The 16,791-nt window shown below is 37.0% G+C and overlaps 2 protein-coding genes across 2 annotated transcripts; both read right to left on the reverse strand.

The window, feature by feature from the left end:
* Positions 1-839: 839 nt before the first annotated feature.
* On the reverse strand, positions 840-6,768 carry LOC127371925 (solute carrier family 2, facilitated glucose transporter member 11-like). The gene is made up of 12 exons (XM_051415164.1): positions 6,748-6,768; positions 5,457-5,555; positions 4,353-4,513; positions 4,006-4,130; positions 3,783-3,912; positions 3,308-3,456; positions 2,996-3,183; positions 2,786-2,896; positions 1,804-1,905; positions 1,646-1,721; positions 1,429-1,556; positions 840-1,309 (listed from the first exon to the last, which is right to left on the reverse strand). Exons 1-12 carry the CDS (start codon positions 6,766-6,768, stop codon positions 1,115-1,117), a joined length of 1,485 nt encoding a protein of 494 aa, XP_051271124.1. The 3' UTR covers positions 840-1,114.
* A 1,944-nt stretch (positions 6,769-8,712) lies between these two features.
* Positions 8,713-16,354, reverse strand: slc2a11a (solute carrier family 2 member 11a). Its single transcript, XM_051414702.1, has 12 exons — positions 16,272-16,354; positions 15,614-15,712; positions 14,922-15,082; positions 14,240-14,364; positions 13,587-13,716; positions 13,339-13,487; positions 12,967-13,154; positions 12,264-12,374; positions 11,150-11,251; positions 10,962-11,037; positions 10,428-10,555; positions 8,713-9,822 (listed from the first exon to the last, which is right to left on the reverse strand). Exons 1-12 carry the CDS (start codon positions 16,293-16,295, stop codon positions 9,604-9,606), a joined length of 1,512 nt encoding a protein of 503 aa, XP_051270662.1. The 5' UTR covers positions 16,296-16,354; the 3' UTR covers positions 8,713-9,603.
* Between the last annotated feature and the right edge of the window lie 437 nt (positions 16,355-16,791).

Raw genomic sequence — 16,791 nt, forward strand, 5'->3', positions numbered from 1 at the left:
CACATTTAACACATGAATTTAGATGATTTTTATTAATTTATTAATTTAATTATCTATTATACCCACATTTGTGACATGTGATAGGCTTAATTTCAATGAAAAAAGACAGAAATAAAATGATTTATTGTTTTCTAATGCCACCTTTAGATATTTACCTTTAATGCTTTACTAATGTGCCACAATAATTTAATGTTTTTCAATTAAAATATCTTAATTTGGACCCTTTTTCAAGCAAATATTGATATAATGTGATTGTTTGCCAAATAAGTCAGCACATATTTCTGCCACCCCTTCAAGTCTCCATGCCACCCTCTTGCCACCCTATGAATATTCCTTGAGATCCGCCCTGATGCTTTCTAAGGGCCTGTGTAAGGTTACTTAATCAAGTACACAGATTTATTCTTGTACACAAATTCAAAATATTTTTACCAACATTCACAGTCACAGTTCACAGTTTGATCAGAATATTATATCCTTGTGGTTTTGAATAGACTTCATGTTGGTTAAAATGATAAAGTGCTCAAGTGTATTATTTACAGTAATAAATACCAATCAAATATAATAAATAACTACAAAATGAAACAGTATGCAGATTACAAATGTTTTATTTTACATGATAATATATTTATTTTACATGATAATATATTTACAGACTCAGAGGTCAACAGACTCCACATTCCTCTTGTCAGCACTCACTGTGTATATGATCTGGTTTTAACATTTCTAACAATTTGTTAGATGGTAATACTAAAAGGTAATAAATACATTTATACAGAGGCTATATTTATTATTTACTGTTGAATGATACACAATCAATAACATGTTTTCTTCTTGAAATGTAGTTTAACTGAAGAATTTACACTTTATGCAAAAAAATGTCAAAAGTGATAAAATATTTGCGGTGCCCGGTTAGCTCAGTGGGTAGAGCTGGCAACCCATGTACCAAGGCTGAGTCCTTGCTGCAGCGGCCCAGGGTTTGAATCTGACCTGCAGCCCTTTGCTGCGTGTCATCCCCCATCTCTCTCTGCCCCCTTTTCCTGTCTGTCTTCAGCTGTCCTATCAAATAAAGGCAATAAAAGCCAAAAAAAAAAGTGATAAAATGTTTAAGAAGAAATTACAATTTAGTTTCAACACTAGTGCCAGTCTTCTCAATGTCAGCGCCCCTGTTCTTATAATTCAGATTGTTAAAGTCCTCCATAATTTCTACCATTGTCTTTCCTTTGGTCTCTGGGACAAAATATATCAGAAACGCTGCACTGCAAACAGAGTAAGCCACAAAAATCAGGAAGCAGAACTGCCCGAGTCCATCCTGTACGGACACACATGAAATCACATTGTGTTAGATCGAGTAGCTGACCTGATATAAAGACAGAGATATAATGCATATTGATTATTTGACATAAATAAATATATATAAAGGTATCTCACCACAATGTAGCCGAACAACATCCCCACAAGGAACATGCCCAGCCAGTTGATAGTCCCACTGATCACATAAGCAGAAGGACGCCAGGCTTGCAGGAAGAGGTCAGCAGGAAGGGCCATAGACACTCCAGCTGAAAGAAGATAAATAAATTTTTTCAAATTGGAAAAAAAGTACCAGTGGATTGTTTCACTTGTGAGGTAAGCAAGCACGAAAACTCACAAGGTCCAAGTCCATAAATGCAGATGACACAAAAGATCAGGGCGATGTTCACATACGGGATCCATGAATTCAGATCCTGTGTGAAAAGAGAAATATGTATAATTTGTCCTCTATAAAACAGGGTAGAGGAAGGTGCACTGTTGTTGGACTGTATCTACCTTGATGGACAGCATGACGGTAAGTAAAGACATGGTGATACCCATCGAGAGATAGCCGTAGCCCATCAGCTTCTTTCTGCCGGCTCGATCTATCAAGAAAGACTGAGACACAACAGTGAGAATGAACAGATAAAGTATAAATATAAGTTTTGTTATTTAGTTCTTCATCACACAGAACTTTACACCTCCTGTCGTACATCTAACTAATCAGCAATAATCATCAATATGTTTTTTTTCTTTTCTTGTCTTCTAAAATAATATATTGAATTTTTAAAGTTATGTAGAAAATATCACAACATAACAACACAACATACAGGAAAAAAATAAATAAACCATATCCCTACCCAACAAATCCCTCCTTCTAACAGACCACAAAAATACTTTTAAAATATAAAATAATAGACCATCGGTATAACAATATAAAAATAGATTTCTCATACACAAGGGACACAACTATTGACTGCTTTTATTCCAGTGATTATAAAAGGTGTCAATTTTCCTAAAATGCTCCATTGTTCTCATTTCTATCATATATAACATGTATTTATATCACATATTAATGTGCTTTGTGTTTATGTGTAAACCGACTGCCCTTTGGGGCAAATGAAGTGATTGATTTTGAACAATTAACAACACATTTATTAAAGCAGTTATTTACTTTATGGAAATATTCTACTTTTATCTGATAAATTTCTCATTGTACGGCTTACTGAATGTTCATGTGTTTAAAAACAAAGAATGTGTAGCACTCAGTATCCTAAACAAAACTGTATCAGTGAATATTATTCTTCCATAATCACCTTAGTTAGATTATGAGCAGTTGAGGGAAAGGGTCCATAAACTGAACTAATATATATACTAATATATAAATATATACTCCTTTGAGGTCCAAACCCAGTCTCTTTCAGTAGTTTTTTTTTACTGCATTTAGATGTCAGAGTAAGTTAGTGATTCAGTTTCATGCAACTTTGCAGATACTTACACACAGTGTTACAGTGATGACCTCTGTTGCTCCAATACCGATGGACAAGTAATGCATCTGGTCCTCTGGCACTCCTGACTCACGGAAGATGTCGAAGGCGTAGAAATACAGCTGGATGAGAGAATCAAATACAAGAGGCCATTAGATTTTAACATATTGTGTGAATGTATATATTTGTGTTATGAAGTGGGAAAGCTGAGAAGAACGTACAGCGTTGATGCCACAGAACTGAACGCCGGCGCAGGGGATGGCCAGAGTCAGCAGCTGCCATCTCACACAGCGAGAGGTGAGAACATCCTTCACGGTCTTCGCCTTCTCTCCCTGTGTGCTATCTCTCTCTTTCTGCATGTCATCCAGCTCCTGCTTTAAGTCGTCCTCCTGCCACAGCCACTGCAAGGCTTTCACACATTAAATTCAAAGAAATGATAAATCTGTACAAGTCAAAGGTTCCTCTCTTACTGACATTATAACTTCTTAACTTGCAAACTTGGGATTTGCCCAAAGTCTAATGTGTCCGCTCACCTTTTCTGGAGCCTTCAGTGTCTCCTTTGTCAATGTAAAGGTATCGAGGAGCCTCGGGGAAGAAGAGCAGCGTCACAAACTGCAGGATGGCAGGAATCCCACTGACAGCTAAGAGATACGGCCACATTTCTTCTGTACCCATCATCTCCCTACAGAGGGCGTAAAACAAAGAGCGGAGGGGAGATACTGTAGATCAGTAATTAAGATAGCTTAATACATTATCCAGAGAAATCACTTTGTGCTAATTAGTAAGACGAGGTCAACAAGATCTTGTACTTTAGTCGGGAACAAGAAAAAGTCTTTGATCGAGACAGGAAAGACAGCCAATGTTTGTAATGTTTATGCCTAAAGAAGAATAACTTGACCTCTTTAATAAGTAAGTGAGTATGGATGTTGTTCTTTTTGCCCAGACAACTTTTTTTTGTTCTAAATATTACTGAATTGATGCTTTAAAGTGCCAACAGTCGGTTCTTACTTAATGCCAATGATTTGACCCACGACTTTTCCAAATCCGATGAAGATCGAGCCCGTGAGGGTCAGGAAACCTCTGAGTTTCTTTGGAGAACTCTCGCCGAGGTACATGAGGTGCACACTCAGGCCGAGACCTGTGGAGGAAAACAATATGAAGATGAAAAAGAAAAAGAGGCTGACGAAGGAAAGTAACACACAAAACACACACACACATCATGAGAACATACCAACATTATATCCATACAGAAATCTTCCCAGTAAGATCATCTCAAAAGACTTGGCCATGCGACTGAAGAGCATGAGAAGAGCAGCGACAATCGCCACAACGTTGTTGAACAAGAGAGCTTTTTTCCTGCAAAATTAAAAGAAATAATTAAGAGTTTATGTCTTAAGAGGGATGAAGTAAATATGTTTGCACTGCCAAGTTTTGTATTGTGTATATGTATTTTTTGTACTTTTTGACGGAGCCAGGCTAGCTGTTTCCAGTCTTTATGCTTTATGTCAGTAGGTAATTGTTGATTGTTTGCTATTAATTAACAATCCTAACCATGATGTGTGTGTGTGTGTGTCTCACCGGCCATAAGTGACAGGAAGGCTGCCACTGTGAACAGCCCCAGCCCATGCTCCAAGACTTAACACAGCCACGATGAAGGACCAGATGAGCTGGTTGGTAGAGTCATCCACTGGAGCTCCGTACCTCAGCACCCATGTCTGGTTCACAAAACTCTGAACGTGCTGCAGAAAGGTCGGAGAGGTCAGGAGATGTGATGTCTTTTGGCATTAGAAATCAATACATTGTTTTATTTCCAAATCTTCAGATGTTTTTCCAAATACATGCATTTTTTCATTGAACTTAAGCACTTAGTCTAATATGTGGCCACTCATTCTAGATCTGCCCCGGTATGAGTTACTGAGAAGAATCACACCCACATATATAATAATAATATAATATTAACAATGTGATAAAGTAATAAAAGGCTGAAGTCGGTACACCCAATAATTTTGCTAGGACATCCCTATTTTTTGGTTTGGTATGATCTCTATTTTATTACGGTAACTAATGCTAACTGAGCCAGTTTGCTAACTTTATGGCTCTTCTCTGATTAAGCTGCTGACACTATGTTTTAACATTCATCGTTGCATCCTATAATTGTAACTTGTGGCCAATGTGGCAAAAATAACAGTCTCACTTTAAATATAATATATTTGCAAATACAAAAATAATATACTACTAATACTACTATTACTAATAATAATAATAATAAATGATTAGAATTGAGTGCAGCCACTTTACTGCATCTTAATAAACAGAATAAAACAAATTATATAAGTAAAATATAATTTAAAGTTGTAAAAGGTGACCTGTTTTCTCCAGATTATTTTCTGACAGACAATGTAATCTTATCATGGTGTGAGGTGTACTTCATAGCTATAAGAAACATAATTCTGGCACTACATCGAAACCACATTAAGACATAAGATTGTATTAAATTATCTTGCTGTTAGAAGAACGGCAGCACAGTTCAATAAATCTCTCGGTCTACACCGACTGTGCAGACACAATGCAGGAAATACAGAGAAGATAAACAAACTGTATCAAGTGAGACAGTTAACTGCATTTCTGTAGCACACCTTCAGTTTTCATACATACTTTGCATCTAACTAATAGAAATCTTACCACTGCTGGAGAAGCAATGAGGGAAACTTGAATCCCATATTGAAATGATCCACCAATTCCCAACACCAGCGTCAGCAGATAAAGCCTCCAGTACTGCAGCTGAAATGTAAAGTGGAAATCATACAAACTGCCTTAGTCTTAATTAAATAATTAAGACTAAGGCGACTAAGTAATTATTTGCAGGACTTAAGTAGACACTATAGGAGAGGTCAGAGTGCTAACATGGGCCTCAAACATGTGTTACCTCCACATATATTAACCATTATAATGTTTAGTAGGATGTCACAATGTGTTCCTCTTCTTCTCTGTTACAGATGTTAGTTTAACCTTCAACTCCTTGTTATAAATGCAGACTCACAATGGTTGTATAAATTATTAAAACTTTTTGATTTAAGTGTAAAAATAATTGTTAAACTAGACTGATTCCTTGTTATAGTTTTTATATATATATATTTTTACAATTGAGATTTTTTATACGCCACTATATTTATTTGATGAATATAATTATTACTTATTTCACAGATTACAAAATATGCAGATGCCTAATTAAATTCAACAATCCAACCCTAATAATAATAAACACTCACTATCTTTCAGTTTTAATTTAAGTACATTTTGATGCTCAGAACATTAAAAGATACAAAATCTAAATAATAATTTGCCTTGTCCCAGTTATGTTGGATAATCCACAGACTTTCAACAGTTCACTGTGATTGAAAACAGTTTAAATAAATTACTTTTACTCCAGTTTTTCTTACTTCCAGAAATTTTAGAGGCAGATATCTTTGTCTAACCTTTAATGATAGTCAAATGTGATTTACACTTGCATTCTATAAATCCAAGAAGATCTATCTTTTAAAAATGAATACATCTATTTTATTGGTTTAATTATTGAATTTTTATATGAATTTCTCATGCATGTTCATTAGTTTCAAAATGTGTTCACACTCTCTTCTTAGCTTGTCAGTAATCTGCAGAGCACTTTGAAGGCACTAACCTATGTGAAAAGTGCCGTACAAATAAACTGATACAAATAAAAAATTCAGTTTGATACACTTAATTTAGAAATGCACAGAAAGTACAAACATGTTTTTTTCTGCATTTTCTTGAGTTTCCTGTATTTGGTTTGTTTCTAAAAGTTGACAAATTGATGAATATGCTTTCCTCTTTTGCCCGTGTCTTCTGAACACCATAAAAAAGTGAATTAAGAAAAAATATATATATAGCTGTCATAGAAAAAATGCTCAGAAATACATTAGAGACTACAAACAGTGCTGCAATGTTCACCTACCTTTCTTGATGCTCCGTCCATTTTCTTCCTGACTTGCTGGATGCTGCAGAAGGAGCAGAAAAACCAGCATATATGAAGGATGCAGCCTAAAGTTACACATCAATAGACTTTAGTTGTCCATTCATGCTGTTAGGGAAAGATCGTCATGTCCTGACGTGTGTGATAGGGATGACCAAACACTGCACTAGATTCAACCTGGTCTGTCTGGTTATCTCTTGTAGTTGCTACAAGTCCTGCCAGTATATTGTGTCTACTGGTTAGACATTACTGGGAAAAAAAACCCAAAACATACACACACAAAGAACCCCCCCAAAAGAGACATGCAGTTGTTGCATATTTAAGCTCATTTGGATGATGTTTGAGCAAATTATTTCCTTTGAATATTGCACCAGAGATGCAGTTTTCCTGATACTTTTATGTAACTTTTTATACACTTCTGTATTATTGTTTTTATCACTCATACATATTTAAAAGGCTTTTTTTTTTAGATATTCAGTGTCTCCATTTTCCTGAAACTGAAACCTTCTGTTAGCCTTCTTTTCTTTTACTTTTCTACTGCAGTGCCAGGCTGTTTATCAGAGAGTGAAGGCTCTGTTTATTTAGCTCGTGTTCAGGTCCTTAGAGTTTAGATCCTAAATAATAATAATAAAATCTAAAAATAACAATTTCATTTAGTTTTCTTCATAGAAATAAATTAAATGCTAAGATATAGGCCTACTATTTTTAAATTTTTCTTACACCACTTAAAATCAAGAGGGCTTCACCCCCCATGAAGTGGGGGTATCAACCCCCAGGCTGGGACCACAGCTGTGCATTATATACATTATACATTATTAGTAAAACTGTGTAAATACAATACACATTAAAGAAACTCTCCACTGAGGAAATAACCCTGATGATTCTAACATTTTCTTTTTATCTGTCTCCTGCAAGTCCTTCCCCAACGTGAAAGAAGTGCAATACTAAATTACTGGACTGGCCCTTTAAAACAGTTTATGAATTGTTTTTGAAACATCTTTTGTCATTCTAACACACAGGCACTATCACATACAAATATTTCTTTGTCAGAATACATTTTACTGATTGAGGAAAACAACTATATTGTAATAATTGTTATTTACATGTTCCTTTTTTGGTTTGTTTGTTTGTGTGAGAACTTTGTGAACAGCAAAACAAAATAAGTCACTAGAGAGGTTGTGGCTCAGGAGGTAGAGCGGGTTGTCCTACTAATCAAAAGGTTGGCAGTTCGATTCCTGGCTCCTCCTGCTGCTGCATGTTGAAGTGGCTCATGAAGGCATGATAGCTGGAAGAGGGTCTAAACCTGCTTCTTCCTCAGACCAAAATGAAGGTCCTTTTCCATAATCAGTTTAATACCCTTTTATCCATGAACCCCTACATAATAAAGGTTGATCTACACAGGCCGAGGTCACACCGATCACAAGGCCCATCTACGTGGCCACGATCCCAGTTGTATAATATTGCTTTCTGTTGCTGTTTGTTCCATCGTATGATGCTTATATGGAGCGAAATATTCACACATTTTTATGGCTGAAAGGTTACATGAAATATAAATACTGTGTATCATTTTCTGTAAGTTTTCCTGTTTCTGTTCCCCAATACTCCCTTTGTCTCAAATCCGGAGAACTCTGATTTATCTTCTTTATAATGTCAAATGTACAAAACTGTGTATAGTGGGAGAATCTTCATCTTGATTTTTTAGCATTTATTTTGTAATTTCTCCTTTTAGATTATTTGCAGTGATTATTTTCCACACTATGTGACAATGTACAAAGGGTAATATTTAAAGCTAAGATATATTCATTGAATATAAATCAAAGATAAAATATTCTTGATGTCATAGAAAGATGAATTATTGTTATGGTTGTAGTGGCAGTGATTGTGAAAAGAAGCTTTTGTACAACAGTGGGTAAATCAAATGATTTTACACACCTTTGACACCAGAAATGTTTTATCTGATGTGACTTTATTTCTGTATTATATTTGAAAGGCACCTTTTTCATGATCTCACTAAAAAAATTAAATTTAAAAACTATGTAAATGTAAGACTCAAAAAATCACTGAAACAAAAAAGACTGACGGAAATATTCAATATAAACAATTGTACATATTCCACTCATGTAAAAACTCATGCTCAACATCATAGTTTTTTTTATGAATGAGGTGTGCACACTGATACACACAGATTTGATAAGGTGCAAATGAACTTTGTTTTAGTCTGAATACATTCTGTCTGATATGTTGAACCATCTGCCACACTGCAAGACTTCAGCATCCTGCAGGTCATTTAACTGGAATGTCCTTTGACCTCCCACAGCCAAGACACAGTTTGCCATTACTAACTCTGTATTCTTTGTCCTATTAAACAAACAGAAAAACAGTAAAATATCTTAATAAAATGTATTTGCCATGCTGAAATGTTTTATTCTTTAGCTAAAAACATCTTTATAAATAAATGTCTTTTCAGAAGTATTTTTTCGGCAGTGGTGACTACAAAGACTATCTATACACTCATTTTTCTATTTATTCTGATAGAACACATCACTTCCTATGTAGCAGGTGATTTTTCTGCCACATTTAGCCCAATATACAGTAGTCAGTAAAACATAAGTGCATACGTGAACACGTCAAAGATAATTCCTTTTAACTCTCTTAATAGAAAACTCACTCCACATAAAGGAGGTACAGTAGATCTAAGTTGCTTTCGGTGATATGAAAGTGAATTATTTCCCACCCGTTCCGTCAGAATGTGCATGACTTCTTCCAGCTCAAGCAGGTCAGGTCAAAGTGAGGCATACAGTGGATGTGACTGTGTGTTTCAGGAGAAAAAAAGTCTGTCTACAAGGCCGTGGAGTGACACACTTCACCCAGCTGATACTGGGCTTGAGTTTGCGATTCACAGTTTTTGTCCTGGCCTTTGAAGTTGAGCTTGTGGAATTCACTTGTGATGGCCGACAAAGACTTCCCTTTGGTCTCAGGCAGAAACAGGCCGACATACAGAGCCGACAACAGGCAGACCACAGCGAAAGGCACGAAGCAGAACTCACTCAGCTCGCTCTGTAACGGAAAGGCAACGGAAAGCTGTCAGACTGATGTGAGACATGATATAAATGAAATGTCGAACTGTGTGTGCCTCAATCTCAACCAACTCCAGGCCTGACTTTGTGTTTAGTTATATATGCATAATTACAAAAGGTTTTATATTATTAGGAATTCACTAAAACTAGAACTTCAAAAAGATTATTAGAGATAAATCCACAAGCATCGTGACGAGAGTCCTCATCCCTTATTTCCTCAATTTGAGACTCTGAACACTGGGGGGCGCTATAGGGTCTCTTTAGCATCCGTAAATATTTAAAAGAAGTCTTGCTGCATTTGAACCTGCCTGTCGACTTATAGTCTCCTAATTAATTACTTGTTGTAATGAGATATACATTTAAAATTTACCATAAAAGCATCGATGGAGACAGAGCAGTTTGTGACAGTAAATAGTGTCTTAGTTTTGTCTTATTAATAATACCTCTCTATGTACACATGTTTTACATTTATATAATTCTAGAGCAAACCACTCAATATTTATGTATGGTTGTTTATTGTCACTACCTGTTTGTTAAACGGAGAGATGTGTGTATATGAACAGATGGATGTAGGGAGAGACTGACCACTAGAAAAGGGAAGATCATTCCCATGATGAAAAGGTTGAGCCACATCATGGAGCCAGCGATCATGTAGGCTGCCGGCCGAGACGTCTGATTGAAGATCTCTGTAGGCAGAACGCCAGTCACTCCAGCTGAAATATGAAATATAATCATCAGAGTTAGCTTCATCATCACATCATCACATCACATATCACACACATATATATATAGGTCATATTAATATATTTAGTGACAGGCATTACTATAGCACCACAGATTAAATCCTCCAAAATAAGCAGTTGTGTTTATGGCTCATTTGAATGTGAAATGGCCCTCAACACCCAACTGAATGTTTTGGAGTTACATTTAGCATTTCAATAGTTGGAGGGGTTGAAAATGAGCGAAGAGCTAAGAATTGTGCACATTTTTTAAAATAATAATTTTACTGATCCACTTTGACGACATTAAATAGAGAAGACTCTGTTTATTTTCATTCCATTAATGGATCTTGAGATCTTTTTGTGAGTCTGTTCATGATGAAAATCTCCAAAAACTGACCTGGTCCCATGCCGAAGCTGAGAATGTAGGTGAAGATGCACGTCATGCTCAGGTACGGCATCCAGGATATATAATGCTGTGGGGAGGAAAAGTAAAATATCTACAGTTTGAGCAACTCACAAACACTGACACACTGAAATGTTTCCGTAAACTGGGAACGTCACTGAATTATATAAGTGATATAATACCTCAAACGACAGAGCAATTGTGAAGACAACAGCCCAGACGGTCATGAGGATGAATCCTCCCATCAGCATGAACTTCCGACCTTTGCGCTCTATCAGCAGATTCTGAAAACATCCAAATATGAACGTCAGACTTTTACATATCATTAGAACAAATAATATTTAAGACTTTACAGTAAGGTACATAAAGCCCAGAGCAGTAACCACTGAATAAATACAAATAAGGAGCTTCCTGCTAATGAATAGCCAATATGAATGGGCAGCATTTATGAGTTTATATTATCAGTAAAAACACAGTAGCTGTTTCTCAGTTGAGAGATTGATGCTCTAATTTACCCAATGAGAGCACACATATAACAACTATAAGCACGTGATGAATAGTAATTGTTTCTTGCCATTTAGGACTTGATTAAAAGTTAATTAGAATTAATAAACCAGAAAGTGTTCGGTCACAGATATTATGAAACTAATTATTAAACACTGCTTTATTAAAAGAACCAGTTGGACATTTTATGCTCATTCACTTCGATTTACTCAATGAATTGAATAGGTAGCAGCTAGTTAGCTTAGCTTAGCATAAAGACAGGGAAACAGTTAGTATGAAATCCCTATAAAGTTTGCTACATGTTACATCTGTACAAAAACAGGAAGTGTAAAAACAAAAAAGTTATTGTTTTAAAAGGGGTTTTTGGCCAAGTGCAATAACTTCCTCAAAACAGCTGCTGGCTCTAGCTTCATATTTAACGTACAAACATGAACTATACCTTTAACATGACATCTTCTTCTCAAGTGACAACAATTAGTCCATTCAGAGATATCCAGGTACTACTGGTTTCTCTAATTAGCAGTTAGTTCAAGATCTGGTACGTCACCATTTCTTCTTTCTAGCTACTCAGTAATTTATGTATCTTACTGTAAAGTGTTCACATGGTGTTAGTGTAACAGCATATGTCCAAGTGCTCTCAACTGTGAAATTAAATGTAGAACCTATTGTATGTACAGTACACAGGGCTGTAGTTAGTCCATAGCCTGCGTTAAAGATTTAAGAGGAATGCAAACAACAGTCTCTTTGCCTCTAGCCGGTTACATAACGTGTGTTTCAATGACGGATACTTACACACATTATACAGGCTGTGAATTCACATGTACCAGTGCCAATTGTGATATACTGGATTTTCTCATCAGATATTCCAGCCTCTTTGAATACATAATATGCATAGAAGTAAATCTGCAAGAAAAATAACATAAAGACTTTAGAGTACAACCTTAGAATACTGCAGAACATCATTACACTCACTTCAACTGCTAATAAGCTGATTAAGCCAGAATTTTGTACAAAGAGTAACTATGTTAATACCCCCATCCCCTCCCTAAATCTGTCAAGCATGTGGTTAAAAGCCTTTAAACACAGGAGTACTTAGTCAGCGTTTACTGATGAGAAGGCAACTTGTTGCAACTCCGAAAATCAGTTTGGATGTGTTAACAACAAAGAAACAACTTTTAGTGCACATTCAAAACAATCAGCTGTCTTTACTCATCATTCACTGCACATTATGTGTATATGATGCCTCAGCAGCAGTATACATTATTAATATGACCTGCAGGAACGTAAGAAACCCAGACACGACACAAACCGCTGATGGATCATCTCAAATTTCTAATCAACGGTCTGACAGAGCAAAGGGCCAGAAAGAGCATCTGATACTGTTACTGCACCTCGGTATCAGTAACACTGTCCCTCTTGGGTTACATAACAATATTTCCTACAGAGACACAGTGTAAAAATGTCTGATAATGACACTGATGGCAGCTCTTCTTACCGAGTCATTACCACAGAGCTGCATGGCACTGCTGATGATCATGACAGAGATGAGCTGCCAGCGCACTGAGCGATCGGTGAAAAGCTCCCAGGGCCGGCTGGGCCTCATGCCTTTGGTTTCGGCCTGTTCCTGCAGGATTTCATCGAGCTCGCTGCTTTGGACCTCACAGCCTCGCAGCCGCCTCAAAGCTAAGCAAGAAAAGAAACCCCAAAACCACTTAAATGCCTGAGACTTTTTTTTGTTTTGTTATTCTCTGGCTATAAATTATTAATCTGTATGTTTTTTATATATACCAAATATAATTTGATGTGCTGAGTTGACAGCAGTGGTGGAAGAGTACTCAGATACTGCTTGACACATTACAGTACCCACCGTTAATACAAGCCTCCTTGTCCCCCCTGTCGATGAGCAGGTATCTGGGGCTCTCTGGGAACCACGGCAGGGTGAGGAGCTGAATGAAGCCAGGAATGGCATTACTGGCGAGAAGATACTGCCAACATTGCTCACTGCCCAAAATCTCTCTATAAATAAATAATCCAGAGTGTTATGTGGATATCTAATCTACGGCACATACTGTTTATTTCTTTTACAGCAAAAACATTGGCCTCTTTTGTCCGTACCTCAGTCCGACCACCTGTCCTAACACAACACCAAATGCTGTGAAAACAGCTGAGGACAAAGAGATAGCCCCTCTTAGGTGCTTTGGTGCACTTTCTCCAAAATACATGGGCTGCACATTCATGCTGATCCCTGCAAAACACACAGTGAAGTTTCTGTTGAATATCTGTGCATTTATTTTGATCTTTTCAAGCATTACTATTACTTAAAAGTAAAGTTCAGTTCTCATTTCAGTCTGTTAATTACAGCTAATCGAAAACAATCACATATATCAATATTTGCTTGGAAATGCCCCCAAATGAAGATATTGTAACTCAAAAAACTTTTTTTTTATTGTGGCACACTAGTAAAGCACTAAGATAAATATCTAAAGGTGGAAGTAGAAATCAATAAATTGTTTTATTTCTGATTCTTTCCTTTTTTCATTGAACTTAAGCACCTGGTCTAAAATGCGTCCATAAAATCATAAGATCATTAAATGAATTTACATTTTATATATATTATTTTTTTAATTAATCTTAATTGTTAAATTTGATAGCATTTGACACCATGGCACCCCTCCGCCTCTGCATGAATATACATTGGGAAGAAAGTCCGACAGTATAACAGGGATTTAAAGGCAAACATAAATAGTTACTGACGTAAAATCACGTACCGGCATTTATTCCAATCAGGACACGTGAAATAATGATCATCTCAAAAGACTTGGCAGCTCTACTTGTCACAGCTAAGAGTGAACCACTCATGAGGAAGATGTTGTTCAACAACAGGCATTTCTTCCTTGAGAAGGGAAAAGAGGACAAATCTAATAGATTGCTAACAACGTTTGGTAGTCAATGAGAGTTTATGTCAGTCTTGCTGCTGTAAAATGTCACCAGAGCATCAAATGTGTATTCATTCACTGAAAATAGCCATCACGAAATGCATTATTTACATCTGTTTGAGTTACGTTTGCTACACGCTACAGTGACCGGCCGTTTAAGGAAATTATTGATCCTTGTTAAAAATAAATACCTACAGCAACAGGAAGAGTAAGAATAAAGTATTGGATAATAGACCAACACCAGCCTAATGCTTCAAAGTCAGTTTGTGATTGTTTGCAAGCACAATTGATGCATGTGTGTTTCTCTGAAGATCAAGACTCAATCCAGGGTGATTTGCATGTATTCACATGATAGAGGAAAGTAAATGAACAATCTCTTTATTCATTTATACGTGTGCGACATATCAACAGGTTGATCATTCGCTCTTTGCACATTGCAATGAAAATCTCAGTTTGTAACCTTCGTGCATTTATACATTCACATAGAGTAGCGCAACGGAGCATTTTATATTACCTCCCGAAGCGTATGGTCATAGGTCCTGCGATTAGAGCTCCTGCAAAGCCCCCCAACGAGAATATGGAGACAATTATTGTCCAGACCAGAGTCACCTGGTAGTCCTCCAGCTGGAAGTCCCAGCGCTCCAGGAACGTCTCATTGATAAAGGTTTGAATAAACTGTGAGAGCAGACAAGACAGTCAACCACTAAAGTGTCACTGAGCTAACACACGGAAACAGAGCAGTGGTTAAATCTGACCCTTATTACCTCTTTCTGTTTGTCTGTCTGTGTATATATGCGTGTTTATAGTTGCAGTATTGTTTGCTGCTGATGGAAGTTTGTGCTCTTTTATTCCATTTGCTGCTCGGCTTAACAAAACACAGAGGAACTAGATCCTGCATCCAGAATTAATTTCTAAAGCACAATACAGCTGGATGTGGTACAATGAGAATGACTAATCACAGACACAAGTAGCCTAATTCTTGTTTGTGCCAATTTACACTGACCCAAATGTGAAATAACACTGATGCTGCACTGCGTACAGGGAACACACACACAAAACACACTTTTAACCACAACTGAAATGTTAATCTATGTTTCTGAACACTTACCCTGCAGAGCCTTATCAGCTCTGTAAATATGTAAATAGACCCGCATACCTATGTTTGACTGAATAATTAACACTTTGTTAACACTGGGAACAACTTACAGTTGTGGGAGAATTCATTATTGCGAGGTTGTAGCCATATTGAAGAGTTCCTCCAATGGCTGCAGAAGCAACCATTAGCACCAATGTCAGAGAGCTGCTCTGTCAATGCAAACAGACAGACAGACAGACAAACAGACAGATAGACAGACGGATAGACAGACAGATAGACAGATAGACAGACGGATAGACAGACAGATAGACAGACGGATAGACAGATAGACAGACAGATGTTTAGATACACATTATCTTATCAGGTAACCTACTAATTTGCTAAAATCACAGCATATCAAATTTGTCAGCTTGTTTGTTAATTGACTGCAAATCTATCATCCATTGAACATGCAGCTGGAGAGACAATATCAGAGTTACACCTGCAATGTATGATAATATGACACTGCCTGATAGTAGATAGATAGATTAATATGCACATTCAGTTGTTGGGCAGTTTTTTACAGGTTGTTTTGATGTTAATTTGGTAAAAACAAAAGATATTCAAACAGCAGCTCATATTTACAATAACCACCAAGTAACATTCAGCTTCTCTGCAAGACTTTTCTACATATTTCTACAAATGTCGTCTACAAATCAAACAGCAAGGGTCTTACAATACTAAATTAAAGATAAATGACTAATTGAAAAGTATAATGTACTAATTTACCTTCTGTGCACCAGCTTGCGCCATTGTTAACGTGCTGCTGGTGAAGGTGGAAGGTGGTGGCAAAAAGGCACAGAGTGACTTGATGAAGTCCGACGGCGAGCCACGCAGGTCAGCCCACCTCCAGAATAACGGGCCTGCACGAGGTCGAGCACGCTCCTGAAGCGCGCGTGCGGTAAGGCCTCTTGTGATTGGCTGCAGTTGTGCAACCACAAGTACAAACCAGTAACCAAATACTGAGCTGATGTCTTACAGGACTCTTATAAAGCTGCAACAATGATTTACTGGGGGTTGGGTTGTTCTGTTGCTCGGTCTCACCTCAGGGTGCAGGTAAGAGGTTAATCTTAATTACTGGGTGAGCAATTAAGAACAACATCTCGTGCGTAGTGAGGTTTTCATCAACCACAGAGGAATCACGTTCAGGTGGATGCTGACTGTTTGAGGAGGATAACGATAATAAATCACCTGCACACCTGCAGTCCCGACATTTTGTAATCCTAAATGTAACATTTCTCTGTTTATG

This window comes from Dicentrarchus labrax, unplaced genomic scaffold, assembly GCF_905237075.1.
Source record: "Dicentrarchus labrax unplaced genomic scaffold, dlabrax2021, whole genome shotgun sequence".
NCBI lineage: Eukaryota > Metazoa > Chordata > Actinopteri > Moronidae > Dicentrarchus > Dicentrarchus labrax.

Bases quoted from the DNA above. Each gene is read 5' to 3' on its own strand.
- LOC127371925 (XM_051415164.1), bottom strand. From the start codon at position 6,768: ATGGACGGAGCATCAAGAAAG. The intron at 3,457-3,782 runs GTAAGAACCGAC...CGCCCTCTGTAG, and splicing joins GGTCAAATCATTGGCATTAA to GGAGATGATGGGTACAGAAG. The intron at 3,184-3,307 runs GTGAGCGGACAC...AATGTGTGAAAG, and splicing joins CACTGAAGGCTCCAGAAAAG to CCTTGCAGTGGCTGTGGCAG.
- slc2a11a (XM_051414702.1), bottom strand. From the start codon at position 16,295: ATGGCGCAAGCTGGTGCACAGAAG. The intron at 15,083-15,613 runs GTAAGTTGTTCC...CTGCTCTCACAG, and splicing joins TAATGAATTCTCCCACAACT to TTTATTCAAACCTTTATCAA. The intron at 13,155-13,338 runs GTGGGTACTGTA...TTTCTTGCTTAG, and splicing joins CAAGGAGGCTTGTATTAACG to CTTTGAGGCGGCTGCGAGGC.